Raw genomic sequence first — 24,454 nt, 5'->3', positions numbered from 1 at the left:
GAGATCCAGAATCTCAAGCCTAATTTAGAGAGTTGCCAGGCATTCTATTAGTATTTCCAGTATAGGAAATGAAATTGCTATTTTTCTGAAGTTGTTCTTCCAGTTTATGGTTATGGCTATGGTGTCCTGGAATCCATTAAGCTTCAGACAGACTAGTCACAGTGGCAGTAACTTTTAAAAATTTGTCCTAAAATCCACATCAGTGTTACTCAACAGCAGGGGAAAAGCTAGCAAAGACTATCATAAAATCAAAAGAAAATAGAACTTCAAATACTAAAATTAAATATACATATGTACATGTAAATATACCTGAAGAATGAATGGCTTTGCTCCTTTTCTGCATCACCTCCATTAATGCACCCACAATTCCTGAAGTGGGTGCAGGTGTTGGTGGTGTAGACTCTTGGCCATCAGATACCTTGGAAAAGAAAGTTAGCAAAATTTAGAAATAAATTCTTAGCAAAAAATTTTTGTCTCCACAAAGTCTTACGTTTTTAGAATCACTTCCTATTTAAAAAAAGGAAAGGGATAAAAAAGAGCACACAAACCCAGGACAGGATTAACCAAGTTAGGAAGAAATAAACTGCTGCCTTAAAATAATTATTCATATACTCCTTAATGTATAAAGCCAACAACACATTTGTTATTAGAATAACAAACCCTTCCCTAAATAATACTTGTCCTTGCAGATGGATTACTTCTGTTCATTTTCATTCTAGAACACAAAGCCTTAGCTGATGAAACTTTAAAACTATTATCAAGGAACATCATTTTAACAAAACTAAGGTAATGTCCAGATTCCTGGAGTTGTTAGGTGAGGACACTTAAGATATCTAAGAGCAAATGAAGAGACTTCTGCTCTCCTAGAAAAACTCAGCTTTCCAAAAAGCTTATCACCTTATATACTATATTTATACCTATATGTAATTTTAACTCAAAATGAATTTTCTTTCTCATAGCATTATGAGGAGTTAATCTCTTTAAGGAGATCAGTTAGGTAGCTTTCAAAATATACCTACCTCACAAGGCAACCAACTATTCCTAACTAAAGTACTTCTATCTAGTATAAACTACATTCAAGGGGGAAAAAAAAATCAACCTCAAGGGGTCTCATTAAAATCTAATTTCTATACAAAATACTCCCTGATTCCAACTCTCATTAAAAAAGAGAGAACACAGGAAATCTGTTGAGATTCAGGGAAAAAAAATTTAGAAAGTACTCCTCTAAGTGTACTTTGACTAAAATGAACAGTCATTTATACAAAATATTCATTTTGTTAATTTTGTCTCTGGAATTATATTACCTTTGTAAAGGTAGAATACTGGTATAATTAAAAATGAAATCACACAGCTGTTTCATTTCAATTCTAAGTCATTCCCCCCCCCCCCCCCCCCCCCCCCCCCCCCCCCAGCCAAATTACTTTGTTATGGCAAACTTCTTATTTTGGTCTTCACAACTCTTCTCCTAATACTACTTGTCTTTCTGGATTTACAGATCTTTTTCTTTTAAAAATAGTCAAAGTAATTCCCCATAAAATACTGACTCATTCATTAGTATTTAAGTTTTTAGAGACCAGATGTTAACTATTACTGGTATAGAAATACCACAAATGAAAAAGACAACAGAAGTAGTTTCAGAGCTCTGAATGTCAGCATGAGGCTCTCAAAGAAGTATAGCAGCAATAAGGAGAAAGACTCCCCTTAAGCAAGCTGGTAATACGAGGCAGGGAGCACTGCAGGAGCACGACACTGCCGTAAACATGTTTTCTAAAGCACTGACTTAGACATGGTGCTGTCCGAGGTACTATGAACACGGAATTCAAAATATATGTAAGTGAATACTTACACCTTTCCTGCCAGCTCTTTATAGTAAATCTGTGATCTTATGTTAGTAATTTTCATCACTGAACAAATGATTTATATAGACTGTTAAAGAAACAGAGAAATTTCAACCACAGAATGGTTTCTTAAAAAGGAAATAAAATTATGGACTCAGATCACATATATAGCATGCTAATAATTCACTGATTCATGCCCTCCAGGATATTACTCTGCAGTTAATTAAAAAAAAAAGGTGATTACTTAGGGTAAGGATGGCTTACACTTAGAATGGAACACACATTTATTTTTCTAAAAGAAATGCAGAGATCAATTTACAGGGTTTTTTGGACAGGGAGAGAGTTGGGATGGGAAGAAATAATGATGGGGAAAATAAATAGGGAATTTAATTCAGCAACTTTTTAAATTAAAAAAGAGGACACAACTTAATTCATTAAATATAACACCTTATTAGTATCAGCAAATGAGAGAAAGAAACAAAGTTGACTGTGGAAGAGAGAGGAAAGAGAAACAAAAAGTAAGTTAAGAGTGGCAGATGTGGGAATGAGTGACACATTAAGTGGCACAGATTCTAAGCTGCAAGCTTGAAAATGACTCCATTAAAACCTGTTATTCACCGTGGCTGTGGTCATTTTGACACTAATTCTTCCCACTAACAACTGTTCAAAATTCTTCAACTGTTCCTGAGAAACCTTTAGTCTAAACTAAAGGGGGAGAGGGAGCAGAGACAACTGCTCACAGCTTAATCACATGGTAAGAAAAAGCTCTAGATACATTTTAAAGATCAGAGTTTTTTAAATCTGTGCTATGCCAATGTTTAAATGTTTTCATTCAATTAGCTGTGTTCCCTATCCACCATTCTCTTCCTAGCTAAAGTTTTGGTGATTGAGAAAGTTACCATAATTCCCTAGGTCACAAAATAATTTTCAATCAAAATCCCCTTCTTTCATCTTTATTTACTGCATAAAAAAATCTACCGTCCGTTACCTGTCTGAAGCCCGCAGAGCAAATGTTCCTGTTGGAACTGACAGACTACATGTACTCTCAGAAGGAAGTATGTCAACGCAGGCAGTTTAGGTTCTAGAAAAGCGGTCAGCAAACTATTGCCCATGGGCTAAATCTAGTGTGTCCTATTTTTGTAGAACTTTTTAAAGTGAAAAATGAGTTTTACATTTTTAAATGGCTGGAAGAAAATCAAAAGAATAATATTTGTGACACGTGAGAATTATATGAAATTCAAATTTCAGTGTCCCTAAATAAAGCTTTATAGAACACAACCATGCCCATCCAATCATGCATCGTCTGCTGCTTTTGTGGTACAACACCAGAACTGAGTGGTTGTGACAGAGACTACATAGCCTGCAAGCCTAAGATATTTACTATGTGGTCCTTTAAAAAAAACCAGTTTGCCCACTTCTGCCTCATCCAGTACAGAGATTTCTTTCCTTTCTCTGCAGAGTCGGATTTTCTACTAATCTAACTTTCAGAACACAGGAACTTTAGAATATAGTTTAGTTTTCATAAAGGTAATGGTCTGAACTTACCAAGGTGATTACAATTGGTCTATAAGTAGAGTTTACTTATATATATTTTATAAAATAACTAAAAGTTATTTACCTTTACCAAGGTGATTACAATTGGTCTATAAGTAGAGTTTACTTCTCTATAGTTTGAAGATTTTTCTTTAAATTTAAAGCAAATTTTATTCAGAAGTCAAGTCTAGAACAACAGCAAACATGTTGGAATATTCCACTTACCTGAGGTTCTAGAACAGGCAAAACTAATCTATGGTGACAGAAATCAGACTGGTGATCTTTTTGAAAGGGGGACTAACTGGAAAGAGGCATGAGGGAACTTTCTGGGGTGATATTTCGATTACAGAAGTATGGGTTACACTGGTATAGGTATAAATGTGTGTGTTTTACCATATGTAAAAATATCAGAAATTCAAAGAGTTAAAAATATGAAAGAGAAAGAGCAAAAAGTGAAATAAAGACTTTCCAAGTTGTCTTATAAATTACTTTAAAAATTCCATTAGGACAGATAGTCTAAACTGAAAAGAACCGATTACTTACAGATTTCAGCTGAATACCCTGTCGTATCTGGTCTAAAAGTGCATCCCGTCCAGAGCAGGATACCGGTCGACTGTTTTGTTCCACTTTTTTTAGCTGAGCACCCTCTCTAATTTGATCTAAAAGAGCTGCTTTGTTTCCTGCAGGAGTTGGAACTTGATGGTCACCATCAGAAGGGAGGCCAGGGGGAGGTGGCGGCCCCGGTGGAGGGGGCGGGGGTGGGGGCGGGGGCGGTGCTGCTGACCCCGCCAACGACAGAGGCGGAGGTGGTGGCGGAGGCCCTGCTGGTGCTGAGGAGGGCAGGGCTGGAGGTGGAGGAGGGTACATCCTATTTGGCGGCGGTGGAGGGACTCCTACACCCGGCCTGGACGGAGGCGGTGGTGGAGGCGCAGCTGTGGGAGCTCTAGACGGCGGTGGGGGAGGAGCGCCTCTCCCCCTGGCGGGAGGAGGGGGAGGGCCTGAGCTGTGCGGAGGGGGCGGAGGGGGAGGCGGCCCTCCCCTAGATGGTGGTGGAGGAGGTGGTGCTGAAATAAAAACAGAAAAAAAGAAAGCATACTTTTCCCCCCACAAACATCATACTGGAAAAAAAAACTTACTTCAACATATATAAAAAAAACTATACGAGGAAAAAAAAAGGCCTCATCTTTGTATCTTATTTTACAAAGATATGTGAGCACAGATGATATCATTCTATTTGGGAATACTCAACTGAAGATCACCTTCTTGTCGTTTCTTGAAAAATATTAGCTAAAACTGTAGAATTTAGTTTTTAGGAATCAGGATCACTTCTGAAGGTAAGGGAATAAGCACTTTCTTAAATAATAACAAAAATATCACAACAAAACTAAACACTGGTCAATTAGCATTATTTAACATTTTCATAAAAATGGATACCTTCCCTCTTTAAAGAACTGTTTTAGTTATTTTATAAAATTAATTTACATTCAGAATTAAATAGCTGATGTAGCATAACCTACCAGAGTTTATTCAAGTTAATCTGAGCTAAACCCAAATTGAATACTTTTTCTTTTAAAATTTAAACCTTGCCACCTTATGTTTATATTTTATGTCTCTATTTTCTATACAAGATGGTCAGTAATTCTAGTGATGGCAGTAAGGGAGGCTTACTCAGGTGAAATATTCAACTACTTATTCAGAAGACACAACTAACTATTAATAAATTAACTGAGAATTTCTACACACTGAAAAACCAAACTAAAGTTATTAATAAAATATTAAGACTATTCTGGTATTAATGATATTCACATTCTTTTTCTACTTAAGTAAAAATGTAAGATATAACAAGGAAAAAATTCAAGGTACACATTTATTATATTTCTGGAGGCATGATTTTACCAACAGTATACACAAATTTACATAATAATGAACTTCATTACTTCTCCATTCATTTAAAGACTGGAGAGAAAAATTAACTATTTTTAGGAGTAGAGAAATCCTAGAATTCATAAAAACCATTTGTATTTACTGATATAAACTGTATTATTGATGGATAGTTCTACAGTCTTACAAAATACAAATGCCAACCCTAACTACAAATAACAAGCACCTTTAGATGTTCAATAACACAATGATACCAGAGAGGGGGAAAAAGCCCTCATTTCAAAGGAAATAGAAGGTACCTTCTAATTTAACTTGGGGCAATCATGGGAAATATGCTACCAAATATAAACATTAGATAAAATATGCAGAAAGACCAATACTCACAGGGTATTGTCTCCTTGCATACAAACTTTTAAAAGTAGAAATAATATATATCTGCAAACAGGAGAGTTACCCCACTTAGATGTCAGCCATCACAGAGGAAAGTTCCTATGATTTACATTCAAGGCACACTGGAGGTCTGAGTGTTGCAGCTAAGGTCCACCCAATTCTCTCACTGGATCCAAAGTGAGGAGACTTATTAAACTTGCTAAAAGCAAAGTCCTTTTCTAGCATATTTTGTAATAAAAGAGCAAAACCAGGATGATATGACATAAATGTATTACGTATACTCTGAATAGGGACAGTACATCAAATCCTTCCAGCAACTTTTTTTTTTTTTAAAGATTTTTATTGGGGCTCCTGGGCGGCTCAGTCGTTAAGCGTCTGCCTTCGGCTCAGGTCATGATCCCGGGGTCCTGGGATGGAGCCCCGCATCGGGCTCCCTGCTCGGCGGGAAGCCTTCTTCTCCCTCTCCCACTCCCCCTACCTGTGTTCCTGCTCTTGCTGCCTCTCTGTCAAATAAATAAATAAAAAATCTTAAAAAAGAAAAAGATTTTTATTTATTTATTTGACAGAGAGAGACACAGTGAGAGAGGGAACACAAGCAGGGGGAGTGGCAGAGGGAGAAGCAGGCTTCCCGCCGAGCAGGGAGCCCGATGTGGGGGGGGCTCGATCCCAGGACCCCGGGATCATGACCTGAGCCGAAAGCAGACGCTTAACGACTGAGCCACCCAGGCGCCCCTCCTTCCAGCAATTTTAATCAGTCTAAGGTTTATATTTCAAATAGTTATGATTTACTTGTTTTTTAATTAAAAGGAAAATAACCGCCATATCCTACTATAAAAAGTATTAGTAAATCATTTCTCATGGTCTCATTGAGGACTCTGAATCCACAATCTTTTATACGTAAAATGATCGATTTCTTCAGTAGAGAGAATAAAAGTTCTTTCGAACTTGTAGTAAGTACTTTATTGGAATAATTTGCACTCTAGCTATTATTCATTGGAATGGACATTAAATCATTGCCTAGGGGAAAGGAAGCCTTAACTGACTGTGTGTAAATTATTAACTGCATCCAGTTTGGGTACAACACAAGTTCAGCATTTCTATGATCTTGAAAAGTGACTGGAAACATCTCTATATTTTTATGAGGAAAATCTATTACCAACTTTCTCTTTTTTTATAGTCCGTATTACTTCTACATAAAAATAAGTATGCAAAAAACATGCCTTATCCCAACGTAAAAATGTGAAAGAATTAAAAAAGGAGAGGAAAGGGCACAATGGGAGTTAGATGTTTCCATGCACAAATATGCCTGCTAAGCAGATACCACACAGACCAAGAGAAAATCTGATGGCCTAGAGACTTGCAAAACTCTATGAGTCACCATAAACACCAGAATCACAATGACAGTACTTCTTAGATTTCTAAAAAAGAAATAAAGTGAAAAATATGAAACAAAAGTTACAACCAATAAAAATTCTTACTATCAAAATTTAGTTAAAAAGGAAGAAAGACTGGCATCTATGGAAAAAAACCTTGTCTTGAGGTTATACTACAAAAAAGCTCATATATTTAAAAATTATTATTATTGCAGATCAACATTAAGAGTAATAGGTAACTCTCTATGGGGATTAACATAACAATAAAAAAATTAAAAAAAAAAGAGTAATAGGTAACTCTCTAGATATTTGACATTTACAGGTATTATACATAGAAATTATAAAGCAATATAAATATAACTAATATTTAAAAGAAATATAGTATTATAGAATTCAGGAAACATTAAAGAACTGCTCTCATGTACTCTCATCAAAGTAAAGCAAACAGCAAAATGCTACTCAACACAAATTTAAATTTATGGGAATACTGACAACTCCCTGAGTAGAACTAACTGTATGTATTTATATTAAGTACCCCCTCCCTGACCCAAATTAATGTAAAAATCTAAGTATATCTTATACAGGTTACTGAAATAACGCCAAGTGTGAAAAGCAATCACTAGGAATAAGTATAATAAGCAACAATAAAAACAATGGTGCTGTGGGTAAGAGGTGTTTTTAAAATATCCACATAATTTCATTACAATTATCTAAAGTCAGATGAAATATGAGCTCAGACTCATACAGAAATAAATTAGTTTGAGTAGAGCACAAATAATCTCACTGGATGTGTGGAAGCAGGATAAATGAACTCTAGCTTCTTTGAAAGTAAACATATCAAAGCATACATAATTTAGAGCACTGGGTCAAATAACATCCCACATACATACCACTCCACTGTGGTGGACCTACATAGATTATTGAGTTAATGGCCTTCATTTTTTTTTTTTAAGATTTTATTTATTTATTTTGGCGAGAGAGAGGGAGGGAGAGAGAGAGAGAGTGAGAGAGTGGGCACGAGCAGGGGGTGGGCAGACTCTCCACTGAGCAGGGGGAGCCTGATGTGGGACTCGATCCCAGGACCCTGGGATCATGACCTGAGCCGAAGGCAGACGCTTAACCACTGAGCCACCCAGGCACCCCAGTTAATGGCCTTCAAACAACTGCACAGACACACAAAAAATATGCTGGAAATCACAAGTCTACTACTTTTAAAAACCTGATTACATAATTTTACAAAACAAGTTTCAAGAGATTTGATCAGATTTTACTATATATATATATTTTTTTTTTTCACAAAATATATTTTTAAGGCAACTTCATAAACTTCTCTAATTTTTTTTATACTTTTGAACACATATGTTCTGCCTGGAAAACATTTCCTTAATAAATCATTAGTCTTTTTACTCTTCCATTGAAAAAATTTACCTTCTATAAAATAATTCTTTGGTGTCTAAAAGATTCCACATTGGGAGTTAGGTTCTTGAGTATGACAAGAATTTAACTTTGTTCCCAAAGCATGTTTTTTTAATGCCTGTATATTTTTTTGTTTTAGGTAATTCAACTGAGGACTTTGCCTAATTTGATGCTTTAAAAGCAGCTAAAATAAAAAGCAATCACAATAAAGTTTAAAAAACAAACCCAATCAAGTTAATATAGTCAACTCTTAGTCACCGGAATTCAGGTGTAAGGGCAGATGTATGGATGGTATAGTAAATGTCAAGAGGAGATTTATAAACTTATAAATTCAGAGAGCTCAGAGAGATGCCAGGTGACATCTGGTAGAGTAACGCCAAAGTGTGTGGTAACAGTGGACAAAAAGAGAGTCAAGGAACACATTAATAGTAAATGTGACTCACTCTGGGAGCATTTAAAAACAACAACGGTGCTATGCCCAAGGTGTTATTAAAAATCCATTCTGGAAATGTAATTTTTTCAAAAAATAAGATAAATTAGCATCACACTAGTTTCATTAAAACTAACACCGTGTTTCTACAATAGCAGTTATTGACTATACACTTGTTTAAGTATCTGTTTCCACACTAGACTGTAAGATTTCTGAGGACAGAAACTGTTTATTTATATCTAAATATCCTGAGTGAAGACAAGTGCTGACATAATAATGTTTACTGAATATATGAATGAATGAAAGGCCAATGAACATCAGTAGTGAAAAAGATACAGGTAAGTCAAACCCCTAATTTAAAATGACAGTTAAATTCCTCAGAAGAATGCTTTAACTAGAGCTTTTGTTCCAGTACACAAAAACTAGGAAGAAGAAAAGCAAGCCCAAATGAATAAGGTGGCAAAGAAGAGTTTTTAATAAGAAAAACCTTATCAAAATTTAAGTTATATCAAAATAATGCAAAGCAACCAGGCCAAGCTACTTATCTATAAATTCAAATATTCTGCTTAAGGAAAGTTCACATGAACGTGTGTAGCTGTCTTCCATGAAACTGACCTCAAAAGATTCACAAGGAAAAAAAGATTTGAATGCCTGAATAGAAAAAAAAAAAGTTACCTTGCCTTCGTAGTTCATTTTTAACAGCTTCTACACCTCCTGTTTTTTCAATGAAGTCATATATAACTTTTGATGTTTCTCGGTCTTTAAGTTGTGCCTCTGAGATTCCACACATATCAAAAAGATTCTTCAATTCTGGATCCAAATTATTCAGCTACAACAGATAAAGTAACTGTTAACTATAAAATCTACCCCAATTTTTAAAAATAAGCATGATCAAACTCAAATTTAGTTTTCACCTGTGTCCTTTATGAAATTATTTTAAATTTATACACTTTTTTTTTTTAAAGATTTTTTATTTATTTATTTGAGAAAGAGAGAATGAGAGACAGAGAGCACGAGCAGGAAGAGGGTCAGAGGGAGAAGCAGACCCCCCGCTGAGCGGGGAGCCCGATGCGGGACTCGATCCCGGGACTCCAGGACCATGACCTGAGCTGAAGGCAGTCGCCTAACCAACTGAGCCACCCAGGCGCCCTAAATTTATACACTTTTAACATGGTTAGATTATTTATAAGCCAACTAAACTTTCTTATTTAAAAAACAGAAAAGATAAGAACAACAATAAATTTTTTGTTTTTTGTTTCCTATCTTCAAAAAGAAGTCATCTCATTTAGAGTTTTACTAACCCATTCCTGATTCAGACATCTCCAATGTTCACCTGTTACTAAGTAAGATTTAGGTATAAACACAAATAAACAAAAAAAGTAAATCAATTTGAAAATCTGAAGAAAGGACCTCCTTATAACTTCAGCATCCTGTACAGAGCCCAACATAAAGAAGCATTCAATAAATGTTGTGGAGTTAACATTGTAGTTAGTAACAAAAAAAAACCCAGAAGGATTTCCCACTCCAATCACAAATATTTCTCTTCAAAATAATTTTTCCAAATCCTGATTATCTGTCAAATGTGAAATACATATTATTTAGGCAACCAAAATAGATTAAAAATGTTAAAAACACTTATTTTTGCCAGCAGTTGCCTACCTTGCTCATAGTGCTAAAAATTAAATAATGACAAAACTGCCAAAAAGAATAGAATGAAAAGATTTAGATAATTTAACAACTGGATATTCAGAATTTGATTATAGTACTTTGCAGTAATTTGGTATATATTCCCCTAAAATGATCAGTTAACAGAAATAATTTTCTTCTCTTGGCTGTCAACACACAAGAATTTTATATTATAGTATATAAGATTTTATCTATCTATCTATCTATCTATCTATCTATCTATCTATCTATCTATGAGAGAGAGAGAGAGCAAGCAGGGGAGGAGCAGAGGGGGAGGGAGAGAGAGAATCTTGAGCAGACTCTGGCTGAGCGCAGAGCCGACACGGGGTTCGATCTCATGACCCTTAGATCATGACCTGAGCCGAAACCAAGAGTCAGACTGAGCCATCCAGGCACCCCTGTATTACAGTACATAAATTCAAGGAGGATAAAACCTTTGTCTTTACAGACATAGCCATAAATGACAGAACAATACTAAGGTTTCCAACCTCAGTGGTATATGTACATAAACACATTCAAATAAATGCTAGAATTCACAAAAATGAATAATAAAAATCTACCCATAGGCCACAGCATTACCACATATTTAGAGCAATAATATTTATGGCTTGAAAAGACACTTACATCAAAGCCAGTATTCGGATCCCAACCAACATGTCCAATGTGCCTAAAGAAGTAGACCAAAAATACATATAAATAAAAAATAGAAAATACATAAAAAGCATTTAAAACATAAAATATATGAAATCCAATCCAACCAATAAATTTTGGGGCTGAACTAATAGTTCTCACAGACATACCCATATTCAGGGAAAAACTGTGTGAGGAGTCAGGAGGCCAGGATTAAAACTGAGTTTTAACATTTTTGCACAATCTTTCTGAGCATCCATTTCCTCAACTGTCAAACTAGCAGAAGAATATAAGCATATATACATGAGAGGACAGGAATTTTGTAATGAGCTAATGAAATGATGTATATGAAAATGCTTAAAATATGTCAAATAAATACCAAAGGTTTGATGCCTACTACAGACTAAATGTTTGTGTCCCCTAAAAATTCCTATGTTGAGACTTAATCCCCAATGTGATGGTATTTGGAGGTAAGGATTTGGGGAGGTGATTAGGTTTTGAGGGTGGATCCCTCAAGAATGGGATTAGTGCCCTTAAAAAAAAAGGCCCCAGAGAGTTCTCTTGCCCTCTTCCTCTTTTTTTTTTTTTAAAAGATTTTATTTATTTGACAGAGAGAGCACAAGCAGAGGGAGAGAGAGGGAGAAGCAGGCTCCCTGCTGAGCAAGGAGCCCAATGTGGGACTCCATCCCAAGACCCTGGGATCATGACCCGAGCCGAAGGCAGCCGCTTAACCGACTGAGCCACCCAGGCGTCCCTCTTGCCCTCTTCCAACATGTGAGGAAGACAGCTAGAAGACAGCTGTCTATTAATCAGGCAGTGGAACCTCACTAAATTTTGCCTGCCTCTTCCCAATCTCCAGAACTATAGAAATAAAATTCTGTTGTTTATAAGCCACTCAGTCTACGGTATTGTTATAGCAGCCCAAATGGACTAAGACAGTGCCTCTAGGCAATTTCCAAATACCATTTATAGGGAAAAAGTGAGAAATCATTATGTCCAACAGTTATTTAAAGAAACAACTTAATCTGATTTTTCTTTCCTGATGAGTAGAAGGGTAAATTGTAAGATGCACAGGAAGTCTACTGAGCAATAGCCTTAAAAAAAAAAAAAAAACACATACACACACAAAAAAAACCCAACTCCAACAAAATCTATAGCGAAAAAAGTATGCAGATGATAAATATAAGGGTCCTCCCAAAAAAGAAAACAAAATTTTCTAACAAGGTAAATAAAAACCAAGAGCAGCAGTGAGTAAATGAAAAGATAAGAAAAACAAAAGAACTCTCTTACTGGAAATTGCTTGGTGTTCCAATATCTGCCTTGGTTAATCTCTTCTTTTTAGCTTTTCCTTTTTTCTTTTCTTTGGTATGGGAGATGTTGTTGACTTGTGGACCATAAAATCTATTGGTTGTGATTTCTGGATTTTTTATGTCAACTGTTGCCATGGGTAGATTAGGACCTGCAAAACAATATGAAAAGGATATAATTTAAGATAACAATTATTACATTCATAATTTATAATTTAAGTATCTTTCTCTGAAGTAGGACCACTTCACTAATAAATTATTTAAATTTTAAAGTTGCATGTTAATTTTTTATAAATAATGGATAAAGTACTGCCAAAATTTCAAAAGCCTATAATAAATTCTTAAACACATTAGCATAGGTGGTATTTCAAAGAGAACTTACATTTTTGTAACATTAAATCTCATGGAAAATAAAAATTTTCAGTAAGAATTTAAATTTAATTGGTCTAAATCCCTTAAATTTTGACTATAATAGCCTTACACACATCCCATTACTTGTTGGTAAAGTGGTATATATGACATAACAAGCATAATAAAAATTAAAAAGAGCATATACTTTTTTTTTTTTTAAAATCTGACACAGAAATCTAGTCTTACTTCTTTGTTTCAACTTTATTAGTCCATGAGGGAAAAAAAATACTTATACAATTATTACTACTATTTTTTCCAAAACTACCATATATAAGTCCAGTAATATTTTCCCTATCAGTATACGTACACTTTGACTTTGGAAGTACAGCGCTCAAAAATGAGATGGAAAAATTCTCAAAACACTCATCTTCCACAAGAATCAACAGTGAAAATCTCCAGCATCTTCAGATATTAATAATAGCACCTTTAGTAGTGACACCAAATATAATATACAAAACCTGTTTTATAATTCACAAAAATATCCTTGGCTTTAAAAGCATGACAGTCTAAATGAAATGTATTCAATTTCAAAATTCCTTATAAATTTAACTAATGGCATCACATGTTCCTATTTTAATATAGGATTCTCTGACAAAACCTCTTACTAGAAAATTCCTCTGAGATGAGTATATAAATGACAACTTTCAAAATGGTGTATAAAATGCAACCACTATTGCACAGAGAAACAGTTAACATAGCAGGCCCGAGACTGCCATCCTTAGAAAGAGCTGCTTGTAAGATTTGCTCTGAGCTGGCATCTGGAAAATGGGATTGCAAGAGGGTTTTTATCATTACCTGATAAGATGGGCTCATTGTGCCTCAACTATTTGTGCTAACAATGTGCTTAATGCTAAACACCTGCTTTCTTTCTGGGAGTCTAGTATCTTGGTATGTGCTAGAAAGAGGAGGACTACGTGATTAACCCCCAATAAACTCTGGGCAGTGAGTCCCTAATGAGTTTCTCTTTTAGACAACATTTACCATGTGTTGTAACAACTTATTACTAGACGAATTATGTGCATTCCCCACGACTCCAATGGGAGAAGACTATGGCAAAGTTGTATGTGGTTTCCCTCGGACTAACCCCCTATGTCTTTCCCTTTGTTGATTTTGTTTTATATCCTTTCACTATTGTAAATCTTTGACATGAGTATCCCACTATATGCCTGGTCCTGTTGAGTCCTTCTAGCAAATCAGCTGTGGGGTGGTCTTGAGGACTCCTGACACAATCATAGAATGGAAAACAGAAATCCCAAGAAATTACAGGCTAATGTATATTAGGTGATAACTAAATGCTAATTTGACTGTATTTCTTCAACTGCATTAAAAACCTCAAATGCAGCCTATTCATTAAAGTTGTATGAAAGAACAATGTTTACCTAAATGGGTAAATTATATATAACCCATGTTCTCTCTTTCAACTCTACTAATCAAGATGAAATAGAGCTAAAATAAATTTACAAAAGCCATCTACCACCTTATCGGACAAGTAAACAATTTGGAAAGATTTGTATTTTTAATATCACCAAAATTCAGCTATTTTCCCTCCATATTCAAAGTTTACTTACATGTAAGTGTCTAAAAGTTCTATTTGTATTTTCATATAAAATTCCATGGGAAGTTGCTCATATCGGCAAGAAATAAACTGTTATTTGAAAAAGATGGAAGCTAGTGAATAATATGGATAAGACCATTAAAATAAGCTGATTCAGTGTCAAGGAATAATAAAAATGACTGGATCAAAAGTTAAAGGTTAGTTATGCAATACAGAAGGCTTATGAAATAGTAGATAAAGGCTGGATTTTCAAATTTGTTCAGGTACCAGATTTCAGTGTTTACTATAGTTTCACAAAGTAAGGGACTTATTGAGAATACCCAGAACTCAAGTGTTGGAGGGTTAAATTGGTGCCATACTCAAAGGCTTATCTACTGATCTGTTTTTACTTCTCTTCCTTTCTTTTCTGCCTTCCCTCTTATTATTTAGCTTTACAAATCAGTATCAGCAACACCATCCATGGTAAGATGCCACAAAACACTACTTACTCTCTTATCTTTATACTTAATAGAATTTAAGAGTTAGCTTAAGACAGATTTAGGAGTATCAGAATGAGGCACTCTCCTTATACATTACCACCCCTCCTGAAATAGGTGCTCTAAGAGCAACTATAAAGAAGCAACCAGATTCACCATTTAAAAAATAACAAAACTATTACTAGTTTTTAGAAAAAAAGAAAGATGAAAATATTTTTCTGCTGCTTTAGGTTATATAAAAGTTATTATTATACCATGGATGTTTTAAATGGTAATAGAATTGGGTAAAGTGAAGTTTAATAGTTTAAATTATCCAAGCTAATATATTCTTTTCTGGGAAATTTAATAAAGTTAAGATTCTTGTAAGCCTGATTCATAACTCACTAGAGAAAATAATTCAGTCATCTCTGAAGCAAGTTTAAGGATAAAGAAGACAGGAACAAAATATAAGTGGTATGTGGAATGAATAACAAAGTTTAACTCATACTGTAGTCAGACTGTTTCCCCTCCTCCCTCTACCCAGAAAGGAGGTGTGGATATATTGTTACTGCCACGCAGTTTATAAAGCCTTTGAATTAGCTATTTAGTGTCATTATACATGAATTTCATTAGTACTGATTAAAACATTACTTAAGTCTATACAGGAAAATTCAAATTATACAGATATACAGAAAATTAGTATTAGCTGAGAAATTAGAGTGTTTTTCTACACTTTTCATCTTATAGATGAAAACTAAGGATGAGAAGAGTCAGGTGACCTATCTAAAGTCACACAATTAGTGACAAAAGCAAAGGTGAACTCTGCTATCTTGGTTCCTAGTCCACTACCCTATTAATTACTACTGTACTTTTTACACTAAAGTCAAACCATAAGGTGATTGATAATGCTAACGTTACCAATGTTATCATATATCATTTCCTTATCAATTAGTTCTCTCAATTTATATAGTTCAACAGTCCATCATTCAATAAATATAACTTTCAAAATTTAGAAAAAAAAAACTCCTACATAATCATGGGATTTAGGTACTTGGTTATTTCTGTTGACAATAGTCACTTACTTTAGAGTTTGAAGATGTTTGGAAGTAAGTTTAAAACGGTGTTCTAAAGCCCAATTAAATATTTGTTTCAAAAGTGACAACCTGTGTAAGGCACAGAATCATTTTTTAATAAAGTTTATGGAAGATATGGTAATACAGATACTCTTAAATCACTTCTAGTAAAAATTAAATTATTCCATTTATGAAATTGTACTCATCCTAAGAACATATACTAAGTAAATATATAATGGAGGGGGCTGTTTCCCTTCTTTAAAAAAAAAAAACAGTCAAATGACAAATTACCATTTTCTGATTAAAGACAACTGTCACAGAAAAGGCTTTTTAATATTCTCACTGAACAGCATTTCTAGTTAATCTTCCCCTTAATTACATAAAAAGCAGAGAACTCTCACCAAGGTAAAATAGTTGAGAAACAGGTGGCCCAGAGGCCTCTGATGTCAAGCAGTCATGAAGCTGAGAACAAATCATTGGAAAGCATCTAAGCTAAAAGGTGAGACTGACCGATAAAGAAAAAAGAAAGATGTATGGATTAGGAGTTAGTGAGGAAGACACTGAATTGCATTTCAGGAATATATGTTACTTCTACATAAAGTGTCTTTTTAATAGTTACAATTTGACAAAGTCTACTAAACTGATAATCCAAATGCGGATTTAAGACAAAACACCTGCGTGGACACAGCAAGGTGGTTAAGGTGTCCACTGCGCCTGATAGTAGTGTACCAAATGCAGAAAAGTAATATGCTGCCCTCAAAACAGTAGTCTCCACATAGTGGGGAGAGCAAGACAAATGACTGCACTGTAGGAAAAAAAAATATGGAAACTTCTATTAATTATTTCATCCTTTATTGTGTATGTAATATGTTAATACCATATTATATGTATATTTTATAAGGAAATATACAAATGCTGGCAATACATGCCATATAATTTTGCCTTTTAATGATACTATTTTTTTAAACTCTCATTTAATGAAAAGAAGTTTGGGATCACTGTGCCGAAGGGTTAAAACTACAGATCTAAAGATTTAAAACCAAGAGCAATCACAGAGAAAGAAACTCTATTTAATTATGAGTACCTCTCCTACTAGGAGTAATAAAATTGCAAGACACCACTGTCACCAAATTCATGAGGTGCCTGGTAGCTCAGTCGGTTAAGTGTCAGACTCTTGGTTTGGGCTCAGGTCATGATCTCAGCAGAGTCGGCTTGTCCCTCTCTCCCTCCCCTTCTGCTCCTCCTCCCGCTCAGAGCTCTCTCTCTCTCAAATAAATAAATAACATCTTAAAAAAAAAAAAAAATCCAAATTCTGTGTATTCATGGATTAGGTGCCTCTTCAGAAGTACATTTTATATGTACTGAAAACTCCGTAATTTATATTGTTAACTTTAATTATTTATACAACATCTACACTTTAAAATCTCAGGTTACTTTTCCCAAAGATGCCACTTCTAGGAAGCCTTCCCCACTGGTACTCAACACATGCTTACAGAATGCAGAATAATAAATTCAAAAGGATTAAAATATTGAGCATGCAACAAGGGAAAAAAATTCTAACACTGCTGTAAGAGTTCACAGATGAAGGACTTCTGACTCAGCTGCTTCTGCTTCCTTTGCCTCTGCCTCGTATCAGCTGTGTAACTTAAGGCATGTTATTTACCCAGTCTAGGTCTCAGTTTCTCCTTCAAAATCTTATGGACATAGCATAGTGATTAAGGGGCCAGGCTGTGGAATAAGACTGCTTGAGACTGAATCCTGCTCTACCTACTAGTTTTGTGACCCTGAGCAAGTTACCCACCTTTGCCCCTGTTTGCTCTTCTATAAAATGGGGATAATAGCAGCCATTTCATAAGACTGCTGGACAGTGCATGGCTGGTAGTAAATGATCATTACATAGTAGCTGCTAAAATTATTGTTGTCATTGTCTTCATCATAACCAGTATTTAGTCATACTATGCTAAGTACTTTGATTACTTCGTTTAATCTCCACTGCAGTCCTATAAAAAAGTATTAAAATTTCCACTTAAAAGACAAAGTCAAAGTATACAATACTTGGCACAAGGTAAGTCTTACTGAAGGTAGTCATTTTTTAAAAAAATTATAATAAGGTAAATAATCCAAAATTTAATACAGCAATATTTGGTTCATGTTTTTATATCAGGAAAACAAATTTAAGGACAAAATCAGAAATATATCTGATTAAGAGAAACAAACCCTAACAATCACCAATAGCTGTCACATATTGTTTGTTTCCTGGAATAAGCTATCTAAATTCTAATGAGAGGATGTGAGATGCTTTAAAAAAAAAAAAAAAGCCATATTTTCCATTATAATTAAGGTTCCTGGAGCAATGGTTCCTTACCTCCACAGGGTCAGGGACCCAATTTAAATGCGATGAAAGTTCTGCATCCTCTCTCCCCAGAGAAAATATATACACTTAAGAATTTAGCACACTATTTCAGGGAGGGTTTATGGAGTCCAGGATGAGAATCTCTGCCCTAACGATGTGGGACTTTGTCCTTTCTATTTTGGAATTCCTTTTCATTTTGGAATGTACACCTTTCTGGTATACATGTTTTTGTTTTTTTTAAAATGAATTCTCAATACTTCAAGTGCTCATCATCAAATTAAGGAGGGTAATATACAGCTACTATTACTTCTCAACACACCATTAAAGTCAGTGCTCAGTCTCACAGAGGCTAGTTTCATATTACCAGTGTGAAATAATATTTCAAAATAAAAAAACATAAATCTTAAAGTAAGAAGTGAACAAGTATGCTACACAAAATTTACTACCTTTAAGGAAGATATTAAGTCAAGATTATACAGTTTCTAAACTTAATCAATTGTCAATATAGAATGAAGATGTAATAGTGATCTTCACCCTACATAGTCCTCCTTCATCCTATAAAAAAGCCAAAGAATAGTACATTTCTAAGACTCATCTTTGTTATTTTTAAAATGACACAATAAACTACAGTATTTGATCACAGATATTAAAAATTAAGTATTAATGTATGATACATGTTTCTAAAAGGATTAAACAACCATCCAAAATCTTCTAGATCAATAATTTGTATCAAAGAGCTTACCATTTGGGGGGTCTCGTCTCTTCTCTGTTAGAAAATAAATTAAAATAGTATTATTAGACATACGCAATACAAAAATCAACATAAAAAAATTAATTCACCTAAATTCTGTCTTATTCCTAAATCAATGTATAAGTGGCTAAGAAAGGTTTCTCTTAGGAACTGACATCTGAATAAAATAAGAGAGGGAACAACATATTTAAAGGCCCTAAGGAGGGAACAGCATGAAGGAACATCATGAAGCTTGGACTAGAGTGAGCCAACAGAACAGTAAAAGGAGACCCAGGGACTGGATCATATAGGGTCCCACAGGCCATGGTAAGGAATACAGATTGTATTCTATATATGATAGGAAGCTATTACAGGGTTTTCAGTAGGGCCAGTGACATAATCTAATCTATGTTTTTAAAAGTTAACTTTGGCTACTATGTGGAAAAGAGATCGTAGGGGGCACTGAGTGGCAGCAGGGAGACTAGTGAGGGAGTTATGGTAGTCCAGATGACAGATGATGGGGGCTTAGATGGGGGGGGGCAGCAAAGGTGATGAGAAATAGATCCGGGATATGTTTTTGAAGGCAGAGACAACAGACTCACTGATAGGATTTATGAGAGACCATGGTAAGCCAGAGCAGAGCCTTTTACCAGGTTGGGGAAGATGTGGAGAGGAGTAGGAACAGGTCTAACTGGGGTTAGGGAACATGGCTCAAATGTTCTGCTCAGACATGTTAAGTTTGAAGGTTATTCTGATGCCCAATTGAAGTAAACAAGTCTGAAGGTTGGGGGAAAGGTCAACAAATTTGGGGGGGCATCAGCGTATGGAGAGTTTTCAAAGCTACGGGACTCAATGAAAGCGCAAGGGTAATGAGAGATCTGATCACTAAAGCAGACCAAAATGATAATAAAAAGCTATAGAAGATTAGGAAGGAGTAAATCGAGGAGAACTATCAATCCTTTGCACTCAGACTCTTACATACCAAGTTTGATATCATTTTGGCTTTAAGAAATTCAAAAGTGGTTGAAGAATTTTAAACAAATGTAATTTCCACAGATTTTCTAATATAAAATTGCCCAAAATTATAAGAGAAATACCCATAAATAAGGATATAATAATTAGTTTATAAACAGCCATAAACTAAAATTAATAGGATTTAACTGGGGGACAAGTTAAAAAATCCTGGCAATGGGAAACACAAATTTATTACTCCATCTGGTGGTCTGATGAAGTAACTTTCTGAAACATTGGACATAAGCAAGTCCTATCTATGTCAATGAATGTCAATCTCCCATTTCCCAGGTGATGTTATCTCTGCAACCAGAGAGGAAATACTTCTTAAACTGATAACACAGATATGGAAATATACTGAGATAAATATAAAGTTCAGAGGATAAGTTCTAAAAAGTAATTTACAAATAAGACACTAACCGGGCTTGAGAGCCATTCATATGAAAAAAGGGAGAGTTTGATTGAACAAAGAAGAATGGGAGCTATTGGTGTGAGGTATTTGCTAGAAACACTTGCAGAACAGTGTTTAATCAAATCAAGAGGTATTTTAGTATCAACTAGTAAAACTACTTGTGGAGTACTGTGTTCAAATATGACCACAGTATTTGAAGCTGGATCATTTCTTCAAATCTGGACCATCTGAAGAAGACATAAAAATCTATAGTGGATTCAGAGCACAGTATTCGGGATGATGCGTCTAGAAACTACATCACGTGAGGAGTAAGAAATTGAAACTGGCTAAACTAAAGAAGTAAAGGCATGAGAACATGATAGATGGCTTCCAGTATTAAATAGCTACTGGGAGGAAAAGAAAACAGACTAATTCTTTGTTGCTCCAAAAGTCAGACTCCATGCATCTAAGAAAGAGAAGGGAGGCTGGAGTTTGACTTAGCATGAAGCACTACCCAATGATCAATCAGCGGCCTCCCTGATCTTTCTGCTTCTGAAACACCATGCTTAAAAGTTTAGGAACTACATAAAACAAAATTCCTGTACCAGCTGAAAGACACCTTTAAGTGACCTTCCTATTTCAAAGTCAATTAGTCTATATTTTAAGAAATATTTTTTACTTGTTTTGATTTGGAAATGTCACATATTTTGACTATAAGGAGCCCCACAGAGCCCCTGGCCTAGGACCTGACTATGTCACTGAAGTAGAGCACTGAACCATAAATTATTCTATACCTTTAAATCCTTTCCTAGCATGGAATCAAGTAATTCATGTCCTTGGTCCCAAAAAGAAGTAACAAAAAATAGGTCCCTGATAATTCTATTTACTCATTACAGTTGAGGTATAATAAGGCAATTGTGAGGCAAAACTTAATTCATTTTATTTTCATTTTTTTATCTCACCTCCCTCTTGAAAACCCATTAAAATAACAATAAAGATGTACAAAATGGAATACATGATTTTACATTTCTGTTTTCTGGATCCAATGTCTTATTTTTTCAAGGCTTAGTTCCTTTTAGTGGTAAAGCACATCCTGGAATACAGTGATCTTCAAAACTGTGGTAACATGTACCCCCAGATGTACAGAAAAACTTTCCAAGGAGCGTACGGCATAGCTAGTTTGAAGGGGATCTATTTGGTGATCCCAACTCCCATATGTCCTTTCTCCTAAAACTGATCTTCTTAAGATGATGATTTTAGAGAGGTTCACCTTTCCTAATCACCCTTCTCCCACCTGATGACAGAAAGGCCTAGTACACTGTTGTCAAATATTTCTATATCAATAAATTTAAAATTCTATACTAGACTGCATCATTCTCTAATTATTTTATATGTATTACAGTCTCATGCATTAAAGTACATTCCTTATGGTTTTATAATAGACAACATTAGGGACAAAATAGAGACAAAACAATGTTAACAGATTTTGTTTGCAACTTCGCTTATTTGCTTCTAGGCTTGCCTAAAAAGTCTTTGTTCACAAAGTATTAAATATTCTAAGAATGTAAGTTAAGAACAATGCCATAAAAATGCAAGTTTAAGAGTCAGTATACATGGAACGTTATCAACAAAAAAGGTTATCAGAATGAGTTCTTCAGTAAATTTGAGAAAAATTAGTTCTTAATAAAAATATTTCTCTTAAGGATTAGTGCATTTTTTTTTTTGTAAGGGGCCAGAGAATAAATATTTTAGGCTTTGTGTGCCATAGTCTTTGTTGTAACTACCCAACTGTTGTGGCACAAAAGCAGCCATTAGATGTATTATACAGACAAAATGGAAACCAATGAGCGTAGCTGTGTCTCGCTAATACTTTATTTATAAAAACAGGTGTGGGCCAGATCGGTCCCATGAGCCATAGTTTGCCAGCTCCTGTTTAAAAGAATTAAAAAAAAAAAGTTTACCAGATTTCCTTTGTCGCCGGCCCAACAAGTCTGTAACTGCTTTTCGGAATTTTTTTGCTTCTTCTTCATTGGCAAAATTAAGAGCAACTTGACAAGTCTGAAATATTTTTATTAAAAAGGTAAACAACAAAAAACATGAGTCTAGCTTTATTTAATAAAAAAGTTGATAACAAAGTACATTCCTAAAGAAGGAAAGCTGAGTTTACTAGCAGACAAGAGCTTAGTTTAGCTTAGTTTTAATTTTATCTGAATAACTTAAGAATACTGAAAGCATGGAGAAGGCAAAGTAAAAGACTACTATTAGAAAAGTTGCCTCTCATAGTAGACATTCAAATATTAAATGGAATACTCCATCTTCAACAACAACAAAAATAGCAAATTGAATTTGATCTTTCAATAGAACTCTACAAAATAATTTGGATTTTAGAAAAGGCAAACACCGGAAAAGTTGGTCAAATGCAGGTCAGCTCTATCTTCACTAGGTTGTTTTTATTTTACAGCTTAACTGTATGTATTATTTAAATTATAACCTTAATTCAGATAAATTATTAAAGATGTGGAAACACACTGACATCGATTACGGCATTTTATGCACGCTTTTATATATGTACATATATTTATATTTTATTAAGAAAAATGTGAGAAATAACAGCTAGAGAAGAAAATACTTTTCGAAAAGATATATCATCTAATCTAAACTTTTTTTCTCATTATACAAAACTTAGGAAATACAAATATGAAAATAAAGAAAATTAAAATCGCCTATAACCTAGTTAGACAATCCCTGTGAGCATATAGTATGGAAATGCTTCTAACATCTTCCTCAAGTTTATGCAATAAATTTTTTAAATTCTATTCTCCCCTTATACGCATTTATTGTATTTCTGCACTCTTCTAGGCCATGAACTATTCTTTCACAAAATAATTTGAATGGCAATATAACATTCAATATTTAAAAGATACCATGGATTAGTGGGCAATTAAGACTTCATTTTTATACATAAGAAAACTAAATACCGGAAAGATTAAGCTATCTATCCAAAGACAAAGATGACAAAAAACCAAATTTCTTTTCTACATAGCAAATTATATTTACATTACTCTTTGGAATCTTTTTTTTTTTTTTTGGCCCTTTAAAATCTTAGACATTTCTGGGGCACCTGGGTGGCTCAGTCGTTAAGCATCTGCCTTCGGCTCAGGTCATGATCCCAGGGTCCTGGGATCAAGCCCCGATCAGTCTCCCTGCTCAGCAGGAAGCCTGCTTCTCCCTCTCCCACTCCCCCTGCTTGTGTTCCCTCTCTCGCTGTCTCTCTCTCTCTCTGTCAAATAAATAAATAAATAAAATGTTAAAAAAATAATAAAAATTAAAAAAAAAATCTTAGACATTTCTTCCTATTTAGCTATACTATCTATGAAGAAGCTTTTAAAAGTAAAATAATTCTTTTTACTTTATACAATGTTTACAAGGAAAGCTCATAAATGCTTTCCACAGACAAATATAAAAACAATTACATTAAACAGGGCAATAAAAAAATATGACTTACATCTCCAGCAAAGGTATGAAAATATCCTCTAGGACTATTATATACAAAGTTATTGTATAGCTCTTGTTCCCACAATAGTTTTCCATCCTAGAAAAAAGTTAAAATAATAGTTACCAAAAAGATAATCTCTAGGAATAAAACAAAATAGATGACTCATATTCAGGGAATTAGCTTTTGCATGCACAGAAAACACACGTGTATAAAACATAAATAACATAATTTAATCAGTAATTTCTTAACAAAAGAGTAAATTCTGGATGTTTCTTTCAAAAAACTACATAGCAAATGAGTTTAATTCAGTATGCTAAGACACAGTCTCATTAGCCTTGTATTCCCAAATATAGTTACTCAAATACAAAACTAGAACAATTACTAGATCACCAATGTTAGATAGAAGGACTAGAATACTGTGTACATGCACTGATTACCAATGCATAGTTCCATCAGCAATAGACTGTGTGCTATCAAATATTACAGAACAGTTCA

General features: G+C 34.6%; 1 protein-coding gene across 1 annotated transcript in view; it reads right to left on the bottom strand.

Annotated features, from left to right (window-relative positions):
• The window catches only part of WASL (WASP like actin nucleation promoting factor), a 66,611-nt gene that overhangs the window by 4,860 nt on the left and 37,297 nt on the right, over positions 1-24,454 (bottom strand). The window contains exons 3-10 of the mRNA XM_032401654.1: positions 23,969-24,055; positions 22,425-22,521; positions 19,074-19,097; positions 12,468-12,636; positions 11,172-11,214; positions 9,537-9,690; positions 3,915-4,435; positions 310-418 (exon numbers count right to left, since the gene is read on the bottom strand). Of these exons, the coding sequence (XP_032257545.1) occupies positions 310-418; positions 3,915-4,435; positions 9,537-9,690; positions 11,172-11,214; positions 12,468-12,636; positions 19,074-19,097; positions 22,425-22,521; positions 23,969-24,055 (1,204 nt within the window). The remainder of the gene's footprint in view (positions 1-309; positions 419-3,914; positions 4,436-9,536; positions 9,691-11,171; positions 11,215-12,467; positions 12,637-19,073; positions 19,098-22,424; positions 22,522-23,968; positions 24,056-24,454) is intronic.

Source organism: Phoca vitulina, unplaced genomic scaffold (assembly GCF_004348235.1).
Source record: "Phoca vitulina isolate PV1807 unplaced genomic scaffold, GSC_HSeal_1.0 scaffold4, whole genome shotgun sequence".
Taxonomy (NCBI): Eukaryota; Metazoa; Chordata; class Mammalia; order Carnivora; family Phocidae; genus Phoca; species Phoca vitulina.
The sequence above is the reverse complement of the archived record's forward strand: the minus strand, read 5'-3'. Positions and strand labels throughout refer to the sequence as shown.